Below are 21,512 nucleotides of genomic sequence, written 5' to 3' on the forward strand. Positions count from 1 at the left end.
CCTCCCTTGTATGTGCCATTAATCTCAGGTCTCTACTGGTATTTCCACAGTGACTGGGCCGTTCAAGGAGAAGCAGATAGCCTACATCTGCAGAGAAACCCTCCAGGTTAGTCAGTCATATAAGATATGAGCTCTGTCACTTTCCTAACTGGGGGATACAGTCACAGTATAATCACACGTCTTTCTAACCACAGGAAAGCGATGCATCAAGTTTCGTGGCACCACACACAGCACAGCAACATAACATTACCTCCCTTATTCATGTCAGCAGTTTGTGTTTGTTGCCAGGGCCAGCTCTAGCCTTTTGGGAGATTTGGTTAGACTAACCTACCAATCAAAAAATGTTTTGCTGACATGGCTAATTGAGTGACTGTCAGTGACTGGCTAAACAAGTGAAAAACTTCTGATGCACAACCAAATTTCAAATGCACAACCAAAACTCTTAACAGTAAGTTGAGACCTAGACTGAGTTCCCCAAAAATATGTATTCTTTTTTGGAGGGGAGGTCGGGGGCCCACTATGGGCCGGGGGCCCTAAGTGACTGGCTATGTTGCTTATGCCTGGAGCCAGCCCTGTTTGTTGTGTTGCTTATGCCTGGAGCCAGCCCTGTTTGTTGCTCACTGTTGTGTTGTGACTGGCTCCATAAAATCAAATCAAATTAAATTATATTTGTCACATGCGCTGAATACAACAGGTGTAGACCTTACAGTGAAATGCTTACTTACAAGCCCTCAACCAACAATGCAGTTTTAAGAACAAATAAGTGTTAAGAAAGTATTTACTAAATAAACTGAAGTAAACAATAAATAAATAAAAATGGAAAAATAATAATTAAAGAGCAACAATAAAATAACAGTAACGAGGCTGCTTGTAGGCAGAGATGGGCAGTATTTCTGTTACGTCTATTTGAAATTAGTATTAGTATTTCAATTACTTTTGATTATTTTGTAGTTTGTCTTTCAGTGGCCTGAACTACAGTCCAATGTATTTTGTAACAAGATACTTTAAAGAGCTGTATTTTGTATTTTCTAAATACTTTTCAACAGTCTTGATAGAAAATAATATAGGGTCTATTTCTATGTATTGTAATTCAATACAATACTTAGCAAAAGTATTTTGTATTTTATTTTGATACATTGGTCTTTAGGATATTTTGGAATTGTATTTTGTATTTTTTTGCCCATCTCTGCTAATGATGAGGTTGAGAGATTTGTCAAGCTGATTCTGTGTTTTGTTTTTTTGACAGGGTTTGTACCACCTGCATGAGACAAGTAAAATGCATAGGGACATAAAGGTATAATTTTGACATAGCTGTATGTTATTGTTGTCAGTCTGTGGCTCTTCGGTCTTTATATCTTTGTGAGCTTGTGTGTGTGTGTGTGTGTGTGTGTGTGTGTGTGTGTGTGTGTGTGTCCATCTGTCTATAGGGAGCGAATATCCTCATCACAGAACGAGGAGACATCAAACTGGGTCAGTGAACATCTATTCTATACCATCCATCATACACACACACACACACACACACACACACACACACACACACACACACACACACACACACACACACACACACTGTCTGCGAAAACGTTGAGGTTAACTAGCGTGCTAAAAACAAACCACTCATAAGACATATTGGATTCTGGATTCGGTCTCCCTCAGCGACTAGACTGTCTCTCACTCTCTGTCTCTGTTTCCCTGTAGCCGATTTTGGAGTTGCTGTCTCTCACTCTCTGTCTCTGTTTCCCTGTAGCCGATTTTGGAGTTGCTGCAGAGATCAGTGCTTCTGTAGCCAAGAGGCAGTCTTTTATAGGAACACCCTACTGGTAAGATAACTGAACTCAAACCACCACCTTCAACGTTATGACTCTAATTGAAAACATATATACTTCCTGCTTACTTTCACCGTATCAGTTAACTTCTTTATGCAGACACTGATTGGTCTGTTCTTTATGCAGACACTGATTGGTCTGTTCTTTATGAAGACACTGATTAGTCTGCTTTAAGCAGACACTGATTGGTCGGTTCTTTATGCAGACACTGATTGGTCGGTTCTTTATGCAGACACTGATTGGTCTGGTCATAGTCATACATGTGTCTTCTAACAGAACAACTTTCAGGATCATTATGAAATGATAATATTTTATATACATGCTCATGACAAGTCTTACAATGCATTATAACTATTATAATACTAATTTCATCTGGCTGGTATTTATGTACCCATGCCAGGATGGCACCGGAGGTGGCAGCAGTGGAGAAGAAGGGCGGGTACAACCATCTGTGTGACATCTGGGCAGTGGGCATCACGGCCATCGAGCTGGCAGAGCTCCAGCCGCCAATGTTTGACCTCCACCCTATGAGGTGAGACACAGACACAGGCACAGGCACAGGCACAAACACAGACACAAACACAAACACAGACAGAGACAGACACAGACAGAGACATACAGAGGCACAGACACAGACAGAGACACAGACACAGACACAGGCACTGGCACAAACAGAGACAGAGACAGAGGCAGACAGAGACACAGACAGGCAGAAACAGATCCAGATATCCAGGCAGAAACAGGGACACAGACTTGGCTCCATACCAATCCCCTCTAGACTCTAGCCTTAACCTCAACAATAAATAGTTTCCATTCTATCCCTTTTTCCTTCACTCCTTTAGATCCACCAAAGTTGGATAAAAGAGAGAGAGATGAAGATAGATATGTGTTATGTGGGTTTTCCACATACCTCAATATGGTATAATAGCTTGGTGTGTGACTCAACAATTTCCCACACTTTGGTAGCACATGTGTTTGTGCTTCAGACAACCCCCTCTGTAGTGCTCATTGTTATGCCAAACATGTCAGCGAATGACAAAGGAGTTGGCTTAAGCACATTATAAACAGATCTCTACAACCAGGCTAGGTTTTCCACCGTGTTGACATTTCAAACTATTAAAACTGTGTTCCAGAGCCTTGATGTTGATGTCAAAAAGCAGCTTCCAGCCTCCCAGGCTCAAGGACAAGACCAAGTGGTGAGATGAACATGATTACACCGTATTCCCAAAACAATTCAGACATCTCACAATGCATCATCCGTGCCATACCTGTACTCTAAAACCATCCTCCTGACACTAGACTGTTCTTTGAACGAGGCATCCATGTCCTCTAGGATGTGAATGTGTTTCTGCTGTCTCATCTCTCTCGCCCTCCCCCCCTCTCTCTCTGAAGGTCTGCAGGGTTCCAGAGCTTCGTGAAGATGTCCCTCATTAAGAACCCAAGGAAGAGGCCGTCGGCCGAGACCTTACTGCAGGTACACTACTGTGCACTCTGCTCAACTCTCTCTTTCCCTGAGGCATTATTAATTAAGCAATAAGGCACGAGGGGGTGTGGTATATGGCCAATATACCACGGCTAAGCGCTGTTCTTATGTACGACGCAACGCGGAGTGCCTGGATACAGCCGTTAACCTTATTGCTATTATAAACTGGTTACCAATGTAATTACAACAGTAAAAATGAATTTTTGGTCATACCTGTGGTATATGGTCTGATATACCACAGCTTTCAGCCAATCAGCATTCAGAGCTCGAACCACCTGGTTTATTTACATTTACATTACATTTACGTCATTTAGCAGACGCTCTTATCCAGAGCGACTTACAATAAGGAACAGCCCCTGAAAGACAATCAATACTCCCCATTGTTATAGACAGAGCCTCTGGGGGCGCCGGAGAATGGCTGCCGTTTTACGGGCTCCTAACCAACTGTGCTATTTTGTGTGTTTTTTTCGCATTGTTTGTAACTTATTTTGTACATAATGTTGCTACTACCAACTCTTATGACCGAAAAGAGCTTCTGGATATCAGAACAGCGATTACCCAACTTGAACTGGACGAAGATTTTTTCTTTAAAGAGTCCGATGCGAAGGATATACTGCTTCTCTGAGACCAGGCCCAAATCCCCATCATTCGCGTGAAAAAAAGACAGAAATACAGGGAGCGGAGATCGGGGTGCCTTGTGAGAATATGTCGGGGAGTTGATAACCCTCCTCTACCATCCGTTCTATTGGCCAACGTGCAATCATTGGAAAATAAACTGGATGATCTCCGCTCGAGACTATCCTACCAACGGGACATTAAAAACTGTAATATCTTATGTTTCACCGAGTCGTGGCTGAACGACGACACGGATAATATTCAGTTGGCTGGGTTTTCCGTGCATCGGCAGGACAGAACAGCTACGTCTGGTAAGACGAGGGCTGGGGGTGGGTGTCTATTTGTCAATAATAGCTGGTGCGCGATGTCTAATATTAAGGAGGTATCGAGGTATTGCTCGCCTGAGGCAGAGTACCTCATGATAAACTGTAGACCACACTATCTACCAAGAGAGTTTTCATCTATCTTTTTTGTAGCCGTCTATTTACCACAACAAACCGATGCTGGCACTAAGACCGCACTCAACGAAATGTATAAGGCCATAAGCAAACAAGAAAATGGTGGTCCTCTGTAGCTCAGCTGGTAGAGCACGGCGCTTGTAACGCCAAGGTAGTGGGTTCGATCCCCGGGACCACCCATACACAAAAATGTATGCACGCATGACTGTAAGTCGCTTTGGATAAAAGCGTCTGCTAAATGGCATATTTATTTTTATTTATAAAATGCTCATCCAGAAGCGGCGTGCCTAGTGGCCAGGGACTTTAATGCAGGCAAACTTTAAATCAGTTTTACCTAATTTCTACCAGCATGTCACATGTGCAACCAGAGGAATTAAACTCTAGATCACCTTTACTCCATATACAGAGACGCATACAAAGCTCTCCCTCGCCCTCCATTTTGCAAATCTGACCATAATTCTATCCTCCTGATTCCTGTTTACAAGCAAAAACTAAAGCAGGAAGTACCAGTGACTCACTCAATACGGAAGTGGTCAGATGACACGGATGCTACGCTACAGGACTGTTTTGCTAGCACAGACTGGAATATGTTCCGGGAGGAGTATACCACCTCAGTCACTGGCTTCATCAATAAGTGCATTGACGATGTCGTCCCCACAGTGACCGTACATACATATCCCAACCTGAAGCCATGGATTACAGGCAACATCTGCACCGAGCTAAAGGCTAGAGCTGCCGCTTTCAAGGAGCAGGACACTAATCCGGATGCTTATAAGAAATCTTGCTATGCCCTCAGACGAACCATCAAACAGTCAAAGCTTCAATACAGGACTAAGATTGAATCCTGCTACACCTGCTCTGACTCTCGTCGGATGTGGCAGGGCTTGCAACCTATTACGGACTACAAAGGGAAACCCAGCCGCAAGCTGCCAAGTGACGCAAGCCTACCAGATGAGCTAAATTACTTTTATGCTCGCTTCGAGGCAAGCAACACTGAAGCATGCATGAGAGCACCAGCTGTTCCAGATGACTGTATGATCACGCTCTCCGTAGCCGATGTGAGCAAGACCTTTAAACAGGTTAACATTCACAAGGCCGCGGGGCCAGACAGATTACCAGGACATGTACTCAGAGCATGAGCGGACCAACTGGCAAGTGTCTTCACTGACATTTTCAACCTCTCCCTGACCGAGTCTGTAATACCTACATGTTTCAAGCAGACCACCATAGTCCCTGTGACCAAGAAAGCGAAGGTAACCTGCCTAAATGACTACTGCCTCCTAGCACTCACGTCGGTAGCCATGAAGTGCTTTGAAAGGCTGGTCATGGCTCACATCAACACCATCATCCCGGAAACCCTAGACCCACTCCAATTCGCATACCGCCCCAACAGATCCACATATGACGCAATCTCAATCACACTCCACACTGCCCTTTCCCACATGGACATTAGGAACACCTATGTGAGAATGCTGTTCATTCACTACAGCTCAGCATTCAACACCATAGTGACCACAAAGCTCATCACTAAGCTAAGGACCCTGGGACTGAACACCTCCCTCTGCAACTGGATCATGGACTTCCTGACGGACCGCCTCCAGGTGGTAAGGGTAGGCAACAACACATCTGCAACGCTGAACCTCAACACGGGGACCCCTCAGGGGTGCGTGCTAAGTCCCCTCCCGTACTCCCTGTTCACCCACGACTGCGTGGCCAAGCACGACTCCAACACCATCATTAAGTTTGCTGATGACACAACAGTGGTAGGCCTGATCACCGACAACGATGAGACAGCCTATAGGGAAGAGGTCAGAGACCTGGCATTGTGGTGCTGACAACAACCTCTCCCTCAACGTGAGCAAGACAAAGGAGATGATCATAGACTACAGGAAAAGGAGGGCTAAACATGTCCCCATTCACATCGATGGGGCTGTAGTGGAGAGGGTTGAGAGTTTCAAGGTCCTCGGTGTCCACATCACCAACAAACTATCATGGTCCAAACACACCAAGACAGTTGTGAAGAGCGCACGACAACACCTTTTCCCCCTCAGGAGACTGAAAAGATTTGGCATGGGTCCCCAGATCCTCAGAAAGTTCTACAGCTGCACCATCGAGAGCATCCTGACCGGTTGCATCACTGCCTGGTATGGCAACTGCTCGGCATCTGATTATAAGGCGCTACAGAGGGTAGTGCGTATGGCCCAGTACATCACTGAGGCCAAGCTTCCTGCCATCCAGCACCTGTATACCAGGCGGTGTCAGAGGAAGGCCCAACAGTCATAGACTGTTCTCTCTGCTACCGCACGGCAAGCTGTACTAGAGCGCCAAGTCTAGGTCCAAAAGGCTCCTTAACAGCTTCTACCCCCAAGCCATAAGACTGCTGAACAATTAATCAAATGGCCACCCGGACTATTACATTTACACCCCTTTGATTTTACTCTGCTGCTACTCGCTGTTTATTATCTATGCATAGTCACTTTACCCCTACCTACAGTTGAAGTCAGAAGTTTACATACACCTTAGCCAAATACATTTAAACTCAGTTTTTCACAATTCCTGACATTTAATCCTAGTAAAATTTCTTAGGTCAGTTAGGATCACCACTTTATTTTAAGAATGTGAAATATCAGAATAATAGTAGAGAGAATGATTTCTTTCAGGTTTTATTTCTTTCATCACATTCCCAGTGGGTCAGAAGTTTACATACACTCAATTAGTATTTGGTAGCATTGCCTTTAAATTGTTTAACTTGGGTCAAACGTTTCGGGTAGCCTTCCACAAGCTTCCCACAATAAGTTGGGTGAATTTTGGCCCATTCGTCCTGACAGAGATGGTGTAACTGAGTCAGGTTTGTAGGCCTCCTTGCTCACACACACTTTTTCAGTTCTGCCCACACATTTTCTATAGGATTGAGGTCCTTAAGCCATTTTGCCACAACTTTGAAAGTATGCTTGGGGTCATTGTCCATTTGGAAGACCCATTTGTGACCAAGCTTTAACTTCCTGACTGATGTCTTGAGATGTTGCTTCAATATATCCACATAATTTTCCATCCTTATGATGCCATCTATTTTGTGAAGTGCACTAGTCCACCCTACAGCATGATGCTGCCACCCCCGTGCTTCACGGTTGGGATGGTGTTCTTCGGCTTGCAAGCATCCCCCTTTTCCCTCCAAACATAACGATGGTCATTATGGCCAAACAGTTCTATTTTTGTTTCATCAGGCCAGAGGACATTTCTCCAAAAAGTACAATCTTTGTCCCCATGTGCAGTTGCAAACCGTAGTCTTGCTTTTTTATGGTGGTTTTGGAGCAGTGGCTTCTTCCTTGCTGAGCGGCCTTTCAGGTTATGTCGATATAGGAGTCGTTTTACTGTGGATATAGATACTTTTGTACATGTTTCCTCCAGCATCTTCACAAGGTCCTTTGCTGTTGTTCTGGGATTGATTTGCACTTTTCGCACCAAAGTACGTTCATCTCTAGGAGATGCGTCTCCTTCCTGAGCGGTATCACGGCTGCGTGGTCCCATGGTGTTTATACTTGCGTACTATTGTTTGTACAGATGAACGTGGTACCTTCAGGCGTTTGGAAATTGCTCCCAAGGATGAACCAGACTTGTGGAGGTCTACAATTTATTTTCGGAGGTCTTGGCTGATTTCTTTTGATTTTCCCATGATGTCAAGCAAAGAGGCACTGAGTTTGAAGGTAGGCCTTGAAATACATCCACAGGTACACCTCCAATTGACTCAAATGATGTCAATTAGCCTATCGGAAGCTTCTAAAGCCATGACATCATTTTCTGGAATTTTCCAAGCTGTTTAAAGGCACAGTCAACTTAGTGTATGTAAACTTCTGACCCACTGGAATTGTGATACAGTGAATTATAAGTGAAATAATCTGTCTGTAAACAATTGTTGGAAAAATGACTTGTGTCATGAACAAAGTAGATGCCAAAACTATAGTTTGTTAACAAGAAATTTGTGGAGTGGTTGAAAAAAGAGTTTTAATGACTCCAACCTAAGTGTATGTAAACTTCCGACTTCAACTGTACATGTACAAATTACCTCGACTAACCTGTACCCCCGCACATTGACTCGGTACCGGTACCCTCTGTATATAGCCTCGATATTGTGATTTTATTGTGTTACTTTTTATTTTATTTTTTACTTTACTTTATTTAGTACATATTTTCTTAACTCTATTTCTTGAACTGCATTGTTGGTTAAGGGCTTGTAAGTAAGCATTTCACGGTAAGGTTTGGTCTAGAGCCTCTGTCTGAGGTGCTAAAAGCATAGTGATCCTAGGATCCTGTCTTTATTTCTATAGGGGCCCCTAATAGGGGCCCAACAGCTGAGAGAGATCAAGGAAACTAATGATGAAGTGATTTATTGATGTAGTGCCACATAAAAGCTATAGGTCATTAGCTGTATCTCTTGTTGTCTTACCAGCACCCGTTTGTGACCCAGTTGCTGACCCGTAACCTGATTATTGAGCTGCTGGACATGGCCAATAACCCTGACCTCCACTCCACACACAGCAACGATGACAACGATCTGGAGGTGAGGATAGGTGACCATAGACAGACACACACATGCAAGTATGCAAGTATACACGCCGAATGCACACGCACACACACACAAAACACACACACACACACTTGCTTTGTAACACATGGCTCTCTCAGGAACATTGCTTGGTCCTAGTGTGATTTCTTCTGTGAGTGTATAACATGTGTTTGTGTGTGTGTGTGTGTGTGTGTTTGTCTTTAGAATGGAGAAGCTGCTCCTGATAAGATCCAGTCTGCAGGGAAACACCTGCCTGCAGAGAGGTCTCTGTCTGAAGAGCAGTGTGAGTCTTCAAATCCCTATACAATTCGTACACTGAAACCCCATCATCAGTCCACACAACGCATCATCACAACAATGTGTGAAGAGGTTAAAGAAGTACTCATGCCCCCATATATGCAAAACTATCCTAATGAATAATGTCAATGAGGGCCTTCTGCACTGAACATCTGAAGTGTGGTCTGGCTATTACTGTTGATACGGTACATCTGCCCACGGCAATTCAAGTGATCACTCATCTATAGTTAGAGAGGGGGCGTGTATGTGTGTTGATTGTCGATTGTGTGTTTGTGTGTGGGTGTGTGTGTGTGTGCGTGCGTATCTATCTGTATGTCTGTGTGTTCGTGGAGAGTTGAGGTCAACATCACCCTTACTGGCCTAATGTGTGGAACTGGGGCATATGGAGCAGGACACAACACAACACGCTTGGGCTCCTGACCTCTGTGACAAGAAGCCCATTGAGACTTGGAGGGGGAGATGAAGTCACCAAGTCACCCAACACAGAGAGGTCACTGTCCTGCACACGCACATGGCATGTTCCCTCTCTGTGGTCCTCTGACGTGCCCACACGTGAGGAGTGGACCTGGGGGGTGGAGGTGGGGCAAAGGAGGAGGGGGGACGAGGGGGGACTGAGGAACTATTGTTACATATCCTAGTCATTTAGCAGACGCTCTTATCCAGAGCGACTCACAGTTAGCGAGTGCATACATTTTCCATACTGGCCCCCCGTGGGAATCGAACCCACAACCCTGGTGTTGCAAGCGTCATGCTCTACCAACTGAGCTACAGGAGGCCCTATCAGAGAGCTTACAGCATACACAGGGTGTGGTGACGGTGGACAATGCGCCCACTCTGCAGCAGCCAGGGACAAGACAGCATATATTTAGACAAGCATGTCAACACGAAAACAAATACATGGTGGTAGTGGAGAGGGGTGTTGTGAGTCTTCTTGTATGGGCATCCCTATGGGTTTTCTGGGGTGAGAGGTAAAGTTGCTGAAGCAGATGACATGGTATTACTGTAACACAGTGATATGGGCTCAGTATGAGACTAGTTTACCAATCGATCTGAATACGTAACAAGTGATGGTAAGCAGACAGTGGGATAGCAGGTCAACCTGGATTTTATCCAATGGCATTGATAGTAAATTCGTCACATAAAATGATCATGCCATATTATAAAATATGTTTAGTCTCAGCAGTTATTAAATACATACATTGTATTTAAGTGTACATTTCCCTCATGATTAACTTAGTTGTGTGTCCCTTAGTTGACCAAGTGAAGTTTGGGCCTCTGTTGAGGAAAGTGACAGAGCCTTATCCTGATATGGTGAGTCACATTTCGTTCCTGTGTTTGACATGTTGGGGTTAAAGGTCAAGTCAACATAGAATGGCTATTTGGGGAAGTGCGATTGGGAGATGTATGAGTTCTATTGATAGGGATATTATGGATGTGTATGTTGTTGATGATTCTTCGTAATATTTCAGCAAAGCTCGTATGAAGACGATTGGGACGTCTCAGAAGATGAAACTGAGTCACCGTAAGATGCTCCTCTTCCACGGTTTACTATTGGTAGCATTACGTCAAACAAACAATATTAGTAGCATTATCTCAAATCTACTGTCAGTGTATGTATGGACATGCACCTGATGTCCCCACTAGAGCAAGTTCACAGGAGAACAATAATGGGAAATCCTCTCAATCCATAACAGAGAACACTAGATCCAACCCTCCCATTGTCACAGAACAGACGGTGCTCTGTCACGTCATGTACTCAGAACTAGTGGCTCGATAGAGAGATTAACATCTTGTCTTCTTGTTTCAGGAGCCTGTTGGAATGTGTGGAGGAAGCTCTGCAGCTGAGGTAGGGCAGCAGAGCCCCCATTGTAAAAACACTATTCAACAGTATTCTACCCGGCGACAACGCCTCTTATCAAGGAAGCTGTGGAAGTTTGTTTAATCACATTGAAATGAATACCTTTTGAATACTTGACATTATCTGATAAAGAAGTAAAGCATATTTGATCACTGATTATTATTGTTGGGTATGCATATTTGAAATTCATTGATCCTGCCCTGGTCTAAATCTTGGCCTATTAAGAGCCAACATAATTGTTGTTGTTTTTTGTTGTTGTACTTTTTACCCCAATTGGTCGTTACAGTCTTGTCCCGTACGGACTCGGGAGAGGCGAAGGTCGAGAGCCATGCGTCCTCCGAAACACGACCCTGTCAAGCCGCACTGCTTCTTGACACAATGCTCGCACCAATGTGTCGGAGGAAACACCTTACAACTGGCAACCGAATTTAGCGTGTATGCGCCCGGCCCTCTACAAGGAGTCGCTAGAGTGCGATGGGACAAGGACATCCCTGCCTGCCAAACCCTCCCCTAACCCGTACAACGCTGGGCCGCCTCACAAGTCTCCCAGTCGCGGCCAGCTGCGACACAGCCTGGGATCGAACCCGGGTCTGTAGTGACGCCTCTAGCACTGCGATGCAGTACCTTAGATCGCTGCACCACTTGGGAGGCCCAGAGCCAACATAATTGAACCCTTTACCATTGTAATTAAAGAAAATGTCCATAATATATCTGCAGTAATAGTGGAATGATAGTGTTTCACAGTATTACTTACCCACCAGTGTTGTGATTGGCTGTGATATTCGCCTATTGATTTCTCCCGCCGGGCTGGCATCTGTTGTAAAAATGGGAAAGCTGTTCTGACTTTGTGGCTGGGTTATCTTGTGGAAATCGCTCTGCCATTTCCTGGTTGCTAAAATTAGACACTGTTCGCTCAATTTCAGTTTATGTGAGAAAACAAACACAGAATAGTGTAGGGAATCATTGTACCATCTAAATCAATGTGAAATATATTTTCAAAAACCACAAATGTTTTTTTTCCAGCTGTTTGAAGCTGGTGGACCAAAACCGAAAGTAAAAGGCTCAAGCACAAGTCTCCGCCATGTTATGGGGAAATTGAATGCGGGGGAGGGGGGATTTTTTTTTGGAATGCAGCCTAGTGCTGTTGCAATTCACCTAGCTTCCACATAGGGGAGAAATTCAGAGAATTTCTATGTGTAGTACCTTTAACATTACCATTGACAATTTCTTCTTCCAGGAGCTTAACCATCAAGAGAGCGCCATCTACTGGCGTAAGTATCAATAACAGAACACCAAGAAAGTGTAATGCAAGATATGAAGATAAGAAGATAATCCTTTATACCTTTCAGCTATTTCCTATTGCATTATGTGATGGTGTTTTGTCTAATGATTCTGGTTGTGTAGGGGGCTAAAAGTGGGAGTAAGAGTGGGTTATTCAGCCCTTCCACAGCCTCCCTGCCTGCCATCAGCTCTTTTTGTCCCACGATGGAGGACAAGGACCTCACCCTTGGCCCCAGCTCCAGCCTGGGGCCCGACTCCACTCGCACACCCAACAACTTCACGTCAGGTACGGAACATCCACACACAGAGTCAATGTTTACAGGTTATAGGTCAAGCTGTCATGACAACTGATTTGGTTCTGGGTGCCTTCCGAAAGTATTCACACCCCTTGACTTTTTCCATATGTTGTTGTGTTACAGCCTGAATTTAAAATGGATTAAATTAAATTGAGATTATATGTCACTGATCTACACACAACACCCCATAATGTCAAAGTGGAATTATGATTTTAGAAATGTTTACAAATTAATAAAAAATTAAAAGCTCAATGTATTGAGTCAATAAATATTCAACCCTTTTGTTATGGCAAGCCTAAATAAGTTCAGGTGTAAAAATATGCTTAACAAGTCACATAAGTTCCATGGACTCACTCTGTGTGCAATAATAGTGTTTAATATGATTTTTAAATTACTACCCCATCTCTGTACCCCACACATACAATTATATGTAAGGTCCCTTAGTCGAGCAGTGAATTTCAAGCACATATTCAACCACAAAGACCAGGGACGTTTTCCAATGGTTTGAAAGAAGGGCACCTATTGGCAGACATTGAATATCCCTTTGAGCATTGTGCGGTTATTAATTACACTTTGGATAGTGTATCAATACACCCAGTCACTATAAAGATACAGGCGCCCTTCCTAACTCAGTTGCCGGAGAGTAAGGAAACCGCTCTGGGATTTCACCATGAGGCCAATGGTGATTTTAAAAGTTACAGAGTTTAATTGCTGTGATAGGAGATAACTGAGGATGGATCAACAACATTGTAGTTACTCCACAATACTAACATAAATGACAGAGTGAAAAGAATGAAGCTTGTACAGAATAAAAAATATTCCAAAACATGTATCCTGTTTGCAATAAGGAACTAAAATAATACAGCAAAAAATGTGGCAAAGAAATTAACTTTAGCGTTATGTTTGGAGCAAATCCAACACAACACATCACTGAGTACCACTCTTCATATTTTCAAGCATGATGGTGGCTGCATCATGTTATGGGTATGCTTGTCATCGGCAAGGACTAGGACATTTCTTTGGATAAAAATAAACGGAATAGAGCTAAGCACAGGTAAAATCCTAGAGGAAAACCTGGTTCAGTCTGCTTTCCAACAGACACTGGGAGACAAATTCACCTTTCAGCAGGACAAATACCTAACATGCAAGGCCAAATATATACTGGAGTTGCTTACCAAGACGACATTGAATGTTCCTGAGTGGCCTAGTTACAGTTTTGACTTAAATTGGCTTAAAAATCTTTGGCAAGACTTGAAAATGGCTATCTAGCAATGATCAACAACCAACTTGACAGAGCTTGAATAATTTTTAAAAGAATAATGGGCAAATATTGTACAATCCAGGTGTGCAAAGCTCTTAGATACTTACCCAGGAAGACTCGCAGCTGTAATCGCTGCCAAAGGTGATACTAACATGTATTGACTGAGGGGGTTGAATACTTATCTAATCAAGATATACTGTATTAGTGTTTTGTTTTCCATTCATTTAAAAAATGTTTTAGAATTTTTCTTCCACTTTGACATTACAGTGTATTTTGTGTAGATCATTGACAAAAAATGACAGTTAAATCCATTTTAATCCCACTTTGTAACGTAACAAAATGTGGGAAAAGTAAAGGGTTGTGAATACTTTCGGACGTCTGTTAATGTCAATATTTGTATTGACAACAGAATTACTGTTCCATATTTACCTAGACAGTAGAATATTCTAATGCGGCAGGTATCCTCGTGGTTAGAGCGTTGGGCCAGGAATTGAAAGGTTGCTGATTCAAATACTGGAGCTGTGCCCTTGAGCAAGGCACTTAACCCTAATTGCTCCAGGGGCGGTGTACAATGGCAACCCTGGCCGTGACCCCACTCCCTGCGGGTGTCTCAGGGGGAGTTGGGATATGAGGAAAACAAAACATTTACATTACAGACTTGTGTGTAACAGGAAAAATAGAAGCACCCCCCAAATTATTATCTGCATGTTTGTTCTCTACCTATATAGTACTCTAAATACCTCAATTAATGTTGTTAAGTTCAAAATAATACAACAAATAAATAGCTGACACCGTTCAAACCAATGAGGGTTCGGAACTTTAAAGCCAATGATCTCAGAATCATCTTGTTGCAGATATGTTCAATTATATATCTTCGTTGTGTTTTAATCCAAATCTTGATAGCTTTTTCTATCTATGCTAGGATCGACAACCCGTTTCAACATGAACAATGTTTTGTCCCTCCTTCGTGTGGTTCTCCAGTCTTGGCCAGGTGTTCTGCTACTCAGGACATCAGCAGACAGTGGTGTAGTAACCCCAGTGTTTCTGAGGGGGGCGCCGTACAGGCAGAGAAGAAGAAGACAGGAGGGGTGACCTCACCTAGCAGGGACAGCTCTCTCTCTCTAGAGTGGCGCACACTAAGGAGGAAGATGGAGGACTCTGTGAGTTTCAAACACAGGGCAATGTTGCCTCACTACATATCTGTACATAGCCTCATATCCATGCTGTAGGTGCTGACGCTGGAGAATGGCATTGGCAGTTGGCTTCAACACATAGTATGGATTTGAGGCTACCAGTAGACGGTAGCCTCAACCAGTACATAGCCAGTACATAGCCAGTACATAGCCAGTACATAGGGGTTCAATTCAATGTGAATTCAGACACTTTCAGGGATTAAGTTGTAAAGTGCCATTCATTTTTTGATTGGAATTTAAATTCACTACCTGAACTGACTGAATTGAAATGGAATTGACACCAACCCTGGTACTGACAGAAAGTGTGGGGTTTGTTAACCTAATAACATGTTTCAATACATTCTGCTTTATCCTCTTTAATAAACCATCCTTTTGTTACATTTAATGTAGGAGGACAGAATTCAGAGATGGCCAGATCCTATGGCGCTGCTTTGTGACATGAATTTAAACAACATCCTCATTTGAACTACACAGTTATCCCTCTTTTTTGTTGTTGTTGTGTTTAACCCTGTTTAATTTCTAGAGAGCTGATTGTCATGGACTCCCTCCTACCCCTCAAGTTCATGTAAGTGCAGAGATCTAGTCTAACAGCATGTGCCCTACAACAGTACAAGGAAGCTGATGCATCAATAACTAACACAATTTCCACATGCTTATGAACAGGCTATGTAGCTAATGGCTATTGGTCTCACAAATGCTTGATGGAATGCCCACTACAACAATGGTTTGCTAAGATGGACATTGGACAAATTATAATAGTCTAACCATGCCTATTTTACAGCAATGTAGAATTAGTTATCATAATAATAAAACGTGTATTGTTTTGTTTCATAGATGGGTGCCTGTTTCTCTAAAGTCTTCAATGGTTGTCCTTTGAACATCCACTGTGCTATCACCTGGATTCTCCCTAAAACTAGAGGTAAAGAACGGGTTAAAGAGGTTAAGGTAAGGTCATTACACATGGCCATGACATTATCTTATCTCTTCCTCAGATCAGTATCTTATACTGGGGGCAGAAGAGGGTGTCTACACACTCAACCTCAATGAGCTCCATGAGGACACTCTGGAGAAGGTAACGGTTCATATATTGATGAATGTGGGAAAGTATGAATTAATGTGGGTAGTCTGTGTTGAATTCCAGAGCATACCACTAATACTATTCTACCGAGCCATTTACCTCTCTCTTCCCCCACAGTTGCTCCCACAAAGATGTACCTGGCTGTATGTCATGAACAATGTATTGATGTCCGTATCAGGTAGAGCTCTATCCCAATCACACACCTATCATGTTGGTCATAGGATCCTACACCATCAACTCCACTACTCCAAACCAGACCTGGTTTCAAATAGTATTTGAGTGTTTGCTTGAGTGCCAGGTGGGCGGGGTTTGCACTTTTGAGACTATTCCATTGGTTCCATTGCACCAGGCAAGCGGGGTTTGCACTTTTGAGACTATTCCATTGGTTCCATTGCACCAGGCAAGCTCAATTACATTTTACATTTTAGTCATTTAGCAGACGCTCTTATCCAGAGCGACTTACAGTTAGTGAGTGCATACATTTTCAATCAAGCACTGCTAAATTTGAACACGGGTTCTTACCATTCCTCTCCTCCCCTCTCCGCCCCTCTCCTCCCCCATCCCCAGGGAAGTCTTCCCAGCTGTACTCCCACAGTCTGACGGCTCTGTTTGAGCAGAGAGGCCACAAGCAGCAGAAACAGAGTCACCTGTCCCTCAGTACCAACCGCTTCACTGAGAGGATCAGCCACAGGCAGAGGGGGTGGGTGTGTGTGTGTGTGTGTGTGTGTGTGTGTGTGTGTGTGTGTGTGTGCGCGCGTGCGGCTCAATGTGTTCGGGTTCAATTTGTCTTCAACATATGTGCCAGTCCTAATTTAAAGTAAACAAATTAATAATGATTGTCCATCAGCAGGAAATATGCTGTAACTGTGAAGATACCAGACACTAAAGGCTGTCGAAGATGCAGCGTGGGTAAGTGAAATTTGGCACTGCACTATGTACAATCACAACACAGAAAGTTGATTCAATTTATCTGAAATTGATTCAATTGAAATCACTCTTTCTCCTCTCTCCTAGCAAGGAACCCCCACACAGACAGCACGTTCCTGTGTGGGGCTGTACCGTCAGGTCTAATTCTACTCTTGTGGTATGAGCCTCTGCAGAAGTTCATGCAGCTCAAGGTGTGTATCGACATAACAAAATGTACAATTATTCCATACAAATACACTACATGGCCAAAAGTATGTGGACATCAGTGGAGGCTGCTGAGGGGAGGACGGCTCATAATAATGGCTGGAACAGAGCGAATGGAATGGCATCAAACCATGTGTTCGATGTATTTGATACCGTTCCACTGATTCCACTCCAGCCATTACCACGAGCCCGTCGTCTCCAATGAAGGTGCCACGACCTCCTGTGGTGGACACTCCTTCAAATTAGTGGATTCGACTATTTCAGCCACACCTGTTGCTAACAGGTTTATAGAATCGAGCACACAACCATGTATTCTCCATAGACAAACATTGGCAGTAGAATGGCCCGTACTGAAGAGCTCAGTGACTTTCAACATGGCACCATCATAGGATGCCACCTTTCCAACAAGTCAGTTTGTCAACATTTCTGCCCTGCTAGAGGTGCCCCGGTCAACTGTAAGTGCTGTTATTGTGAAGTCGAAAACGTCTAGGAGCAACGCTGAGTGCTGAAGCGCATAGCACGTAAAAATCGTCTTTCCTCGGTTGCAACACTCACGACCGAGTTCCACACTGCCTCTGGAAGCAACATCAATACAATAACTGTTCGTCGGGAGCTTCAGGTAATGGGTTTCCATGGCCGAGCAGCCGCACACAAGTCTAAGATCAACATGCGCAATGCCAAGCGTCGGTTGGAGTGGTGGAAAGCTCACCGCCATTGGACTCTGGAGCAGTGGAAACGCGTTCTCTGGAGAGATGAATCACACTTCACCATCTGGCAGTCCGACGGACGAATCTGGGTTTGGCGGATGCCAGGCGAACGATACCTGCCCGAATGCATAGTGCCAACTGTAAAGTTTGGTGGAGGAGGAATAATGGTCTGGGGCTGTTTTTCATGGTTCAGGCTAGGTCCCTTAGTTCCACCGAAGGGAAATCTTAACGCTATAGCACACAATGACATTCTAGACGATTCTGTGCTTCCAACTTTGTGGTAACAGTTTGGGGAAGGCCCTTTCCTGTTTCAGCATGTCAATGCCCCCGTGCACAAAGTGAGGTCCACACAGAAATGGTTTGTCGAGATCGGTGTGGAGCCTTGACAGAGCCCTGACCTCAACCCGATCGAACACCTTTGGGATGAATTGGAACTCCGGCTGAGAGCCAGGCCTAATCGCCCAACATCAGTGCCCGACCTCACTAATGCTCTTGTGGCTGAATGGAAGCAAGTCCCCCGCAGCAATGTTCCAACATCTAGTGGAAAGCCTTCCCAGAATAGTGGAGGCTGTTGTAGCAGCAAAGGGGGGACCAACTCCATGTTAATGCCCATGATTTTTGAATGAGACGTTATCGAGCAGGTGTCCACATACTATTGGCCATGTAGTGTATGAACCATGTCTGTAAGACTTGTAAAATTGGTCTTCCTACGCTTTTTCCCTCTCTCAGCATATAGACATATGTCTACCGGATCCGCTCCCTATCTTTGAGTTACTGGTGTCAGTGACAGATGAGTTCCCACAGCTATGTGTAGGGGTGGGGGACTATGCTGCAGAGGGAAGGAAACTACCAACCAACCAGCAGCTGAAGTTTGACATCATAGAGTTGAACGGCACACCACATTCTTCACCAGGTAACACAGAGATGTCAGATAGTAGGATTTGAACCGTATGACATTGTGTAGAGAAATTGTATAACCATAATTCTCTCTCTCTCTCTCTCTGTCGCTCTCTCTTTCTCTCTCTCTCTCTCTCTCTCTCTCTCTCTCTCTCTCTATCTCTTTCTTTCTTTCTTTGTATATGTGCATGTGCTTGTGTGTGTGAATGTGTGTGTTTACAGAGAGTACGCCGGAACGGAGCCGGACCGGAACACGACCGGGAGCCGTGCAGGCGACACAGATGGACCGAGACACAGTTCTCATTGCACTGGAGAGTGAGTCTATCGGAATTAATTATATCCTACCAAGAATATCATTATCACCACCTGCCCTTTAATGTCCACTACTAACGGTATCTTTAATATCACTTTACAGAGACTGTGAAGATTGTCAACCTACAAGGTCTTCCCTCCAAGGAGCTGGCTTCTGAATTGGTCTTTGACTTCCCCATTGAAACACTAAGTACTAACTTCATTCAATCTCAATAATTATTATTTAGCTCATAGAATGTTCTCAATTCATCACCACATCATAGCTACAGGTACTGTAATAACATCTATACACTACGTGCGTGGAAGATTTTTCGAGTGACATTACTGTTTTATGGCTAGTTTGTTTACAGGATAGTGTTCTGGCTTTCTGGAAGCATGGTCTTAAAGGGAGGAGCCTTCACACAAATGAGGTGACTTATGTCTCATTATAATGCGCACATTCCCCCCAAAAAAATGCTTAATCTGCATTGGAAGTATATTATCTTGCTGAAACAGTGAAACACATTTACATTCATCTTTGTAGGTCACCCAGGAAATCACAGACGAAAGCAGAGTATTCCGGGTCTTGGGGACGAACAGGTATGCTCCAAACGCTGGTCTGTTACCTTGAATGCCACATTATGTGTGTTCCCATTAGGGGTCAAATGTTATCTGAGAAAACCAATCACATTCTGTCTTTTGTCACTTCCGTAGGGATGTCGTCCTTCAGAGTACCCCCACAGAGGACCCGTCAGCCATGACCAACCTCTATATCCTGACTGGCCATGAAAGCAGCTACTGAGAGAAGAGAGAAAAAGGACTGAAAGAACAAAATAGAAATTGGGATTAAAGGAAGAAGAGAAGAAGAGTTTGATTTTAGATGGGCAGTGCTTCTCTGGCACCTGATAAACTCACGAGCAAACGAGCCCCCTCACTATAGACTTGTCTCAAACTGAACTAACCCCCTATACCTGTGTATGGGGTACAGACAGACCATGGGAGACTCTCACACACTAAACCACAGGGAGATAACTGTTGTGTGTTCGAGGAAGGACCTGTAAAAAAAAAAAAAAGAAGACTTGTCAGAGAGAGCCCCCTGTGATGACCCCTAACCCCTTGAATGCGCACAAACGACTTTTAACCTTGCACAACCCCATTGTCTCTTTTTACTGGTATAACTGATGACTGAAGTCTGACCTGTCTCCTGAAACAACATTGTGAAGTGGAAACCAACTACAACTACACCACCCTGCTCTGTCCACTAACTGTATTATTATTATGCAATGTCATGGCATAGGTGGCGCCGTTCCAAGATGTCAACATAAATAGTTTTGAAAATATGTGCCATATAATCAGAGTGCTAATACATTCTAAAAGTGCTTTGAAAGACTTTACTGAGATCAATTTAAAGGCCTGTTTCCCGGACCCAGATTAAGACTATTCCAGGACTAAAACGTGCTTGCAACATGTGTGTTTGCCACAAAGTGCTCAAAGACTGGTAGTGAGACTATGTTGTGTTTAATGATACTGGTTTGGTTTGGTTTGGTTGTGCAGTACGAGGCCCAATGTAACACTCATCATCCATGAAATACACTTGAAGGAGCATGCATGTTGCTATTTGAATTTTCTTTTAGGAAAAACATATGATGTGGGAATATGGATTTTAGAGATTTTATGTATACTTTGTTTAAACTTACGCCAAACAATTGAATTCACAATTATGAAATAAAAAGATAAACACTTTTGGGTGGATTCAGTGATACTGTAACATATTGTAGTCCTCAAACTTTCAAAAAAAAAAGTTGACTGACGCAAAGGTAAAAGATTCATGATTTTTTTCAAAGACAACATTGCCTGAGAGTTAGTCCAGTTTAGCAAGCTTCAAGAATGTGTGTGGCAAGTGTAAAAATAGATGTGAAAGATTGGTATGCAAATTAGCCCGTGAGTATAGATTTGATTAAAGGCAGTGGCGTACGGAAAAATAGCTAATCTCATGCCAGTGATTATAGGGCCCATTGTACTATTAGTTGATCAAATGTCTTCAGTCTTTTTCATCCAATTGAAAATGTAACACGATCAGAATGTTTCCTATACAAAAAGTATTTACAACTTGGGCATTATTAAAGGGGTAAAGCTTACATAATATGACATGATGCAGCACTTTTATTATTGTATGTCGATGGCACAGACGGGGGCTCCATTGCTCATTTTTGATTCCCTTGATTCACACAGTTCCTAAAATCATCACCTGGCTTCCTGTGAGTAGGCCTAGG

The 21,512-nt window shown here is 43.5% G+C and overlaps 1 protein-coding gene across 1 annotated transcript in view; it reads left to right on the plus strand.

The window, feature by feature from the left end:
* Nucleotides 1-20,989, plus strand: part of LOC311132011 (mitogen-activated protein kinase kinase kinase kinase 2-like) — a 30,961-nt gene extending 9,972 nt beyond the window's left edge. Inside the window, exons 5-32 of the mRNA XM_084165179.1 lie at nucleotides 51-106; nucleotides 1,247-1,294; nucleotides 1,428-1,470; nucleotides 1,751-1,823; nucleotides 2,230-2,361; nucleotides 2,963-3,025; nucleotides 3,222-3,303; nucleotides 8,833-8,943; nucleotides 9,154-9,232; nucleotides 10,499-10,557; nucleotides 10,716-10,768; nucleotides 11,054-11,092; nucleotides 12,342-12,375; nucleotides 12,509-12,671; nucleotides 14,924-15,102; nucleotides 15,659-15,700; nucleotides 15,970-16,054; nucleotides 16,128-16,207; nucleotides 16,331-16,391; nucleotides 16,781-16,913; nucleotides 17,061-17,122; nucleotides 17,228-17,331; nucleotides 18,781-18,964; nucleotides 19,171-19,263; nucleotides 19,364-19,450; nucleotides 19,600-19,670; nucleotides 19,784-19,839; nucleotides 19,954-20,989. Coding sequence (XP_084021305.1) covers nucleotides 51-106; nucleotides 1,247-1,294; nucleotides 1,428-1,470; nucleotides 1,751-1,823; nucleotides 2,230-2,361; nucleotides 2,963-3,025; nucleotides 3,222-3,303; nucleotides 8,833-8,943; nucleotides 9,154-9,232; nucleotides 10,499-10,557; nucleotides 10,716-10,768; nucleotides 11,054-11,092; nucleotides 12,342-12,375; nucleotides 12,509-12,671; nucleotides 14,924-15,102; nucleotides 15,659-15,700; nucleotides 15,970-16,054; nucleotides 16,128-16,207; nucleotides 16,331-16,391; nucleotides 16,781-16,913; nucleotides 17,061-17,122; nucleotides 17,228-17,331; nucleotides 18,781-18,964; nucleotides 19,171-19,263; nucleotides 19,364-19,450; nucleotides 19,600-19,670; nucleotides 19,784-19,839; nucleotides 19,954-20,041 — 2,360 coding nt within the window. The 3' untranslated portion in view covers nucleotides 20,042-20,989. The remainder of the gene's footprint in view (nucleotides 1-50; nucleotides 107-1,246; nucleotides 1,295-1,427; nucleotides 1,471-1,750; nucleotides 1,824-2,229; nucleotides 2,362-2,962; nucleotides 3,026-3,221; nucleotides 3,304-8,832; nucleotides 8,944-9,153; nucleotides 9,233-10,498; nucleotides 10,558-10,715; nucleotides 10,769-11,053; nucleotides 11,093-12,341; nucleotides 12,376-12,508; nucleotides 12,672-14,923; nucleotides 15,103-15,658; nucleotides 15,701-15,969; nucleotides 16,055-16,127; nucleotides 16,208-16,330; nucleotides 16,392-16,780; nucleotides 16,914-17,060; nucleotides 17,123-17,227; nucleotides 17,332-18,780; nucleotides 18,965-19,170; nucleotides 19,264-19,363; nucleotides 19,451-19,599; nucleotides 19,671-19,783; nucleotides 19,840-19,953) is intronic.
* The last annotated feature ends 523 nt before the right edge of the window (nucleotides 20,990-21,512 follow it).

The sequence above is a fragment of the Coregonus lavaretus genome (assembly GCF_964263955.1).
Source record: "Coregonus lavaretus genome assembly, chromosome: 7".
NCBI lineage: Eukaryota > Metazoa > Chordata > Actinopteri > Salmoniformes > Salmonidae > Coregonus > Coregonus lavaretus.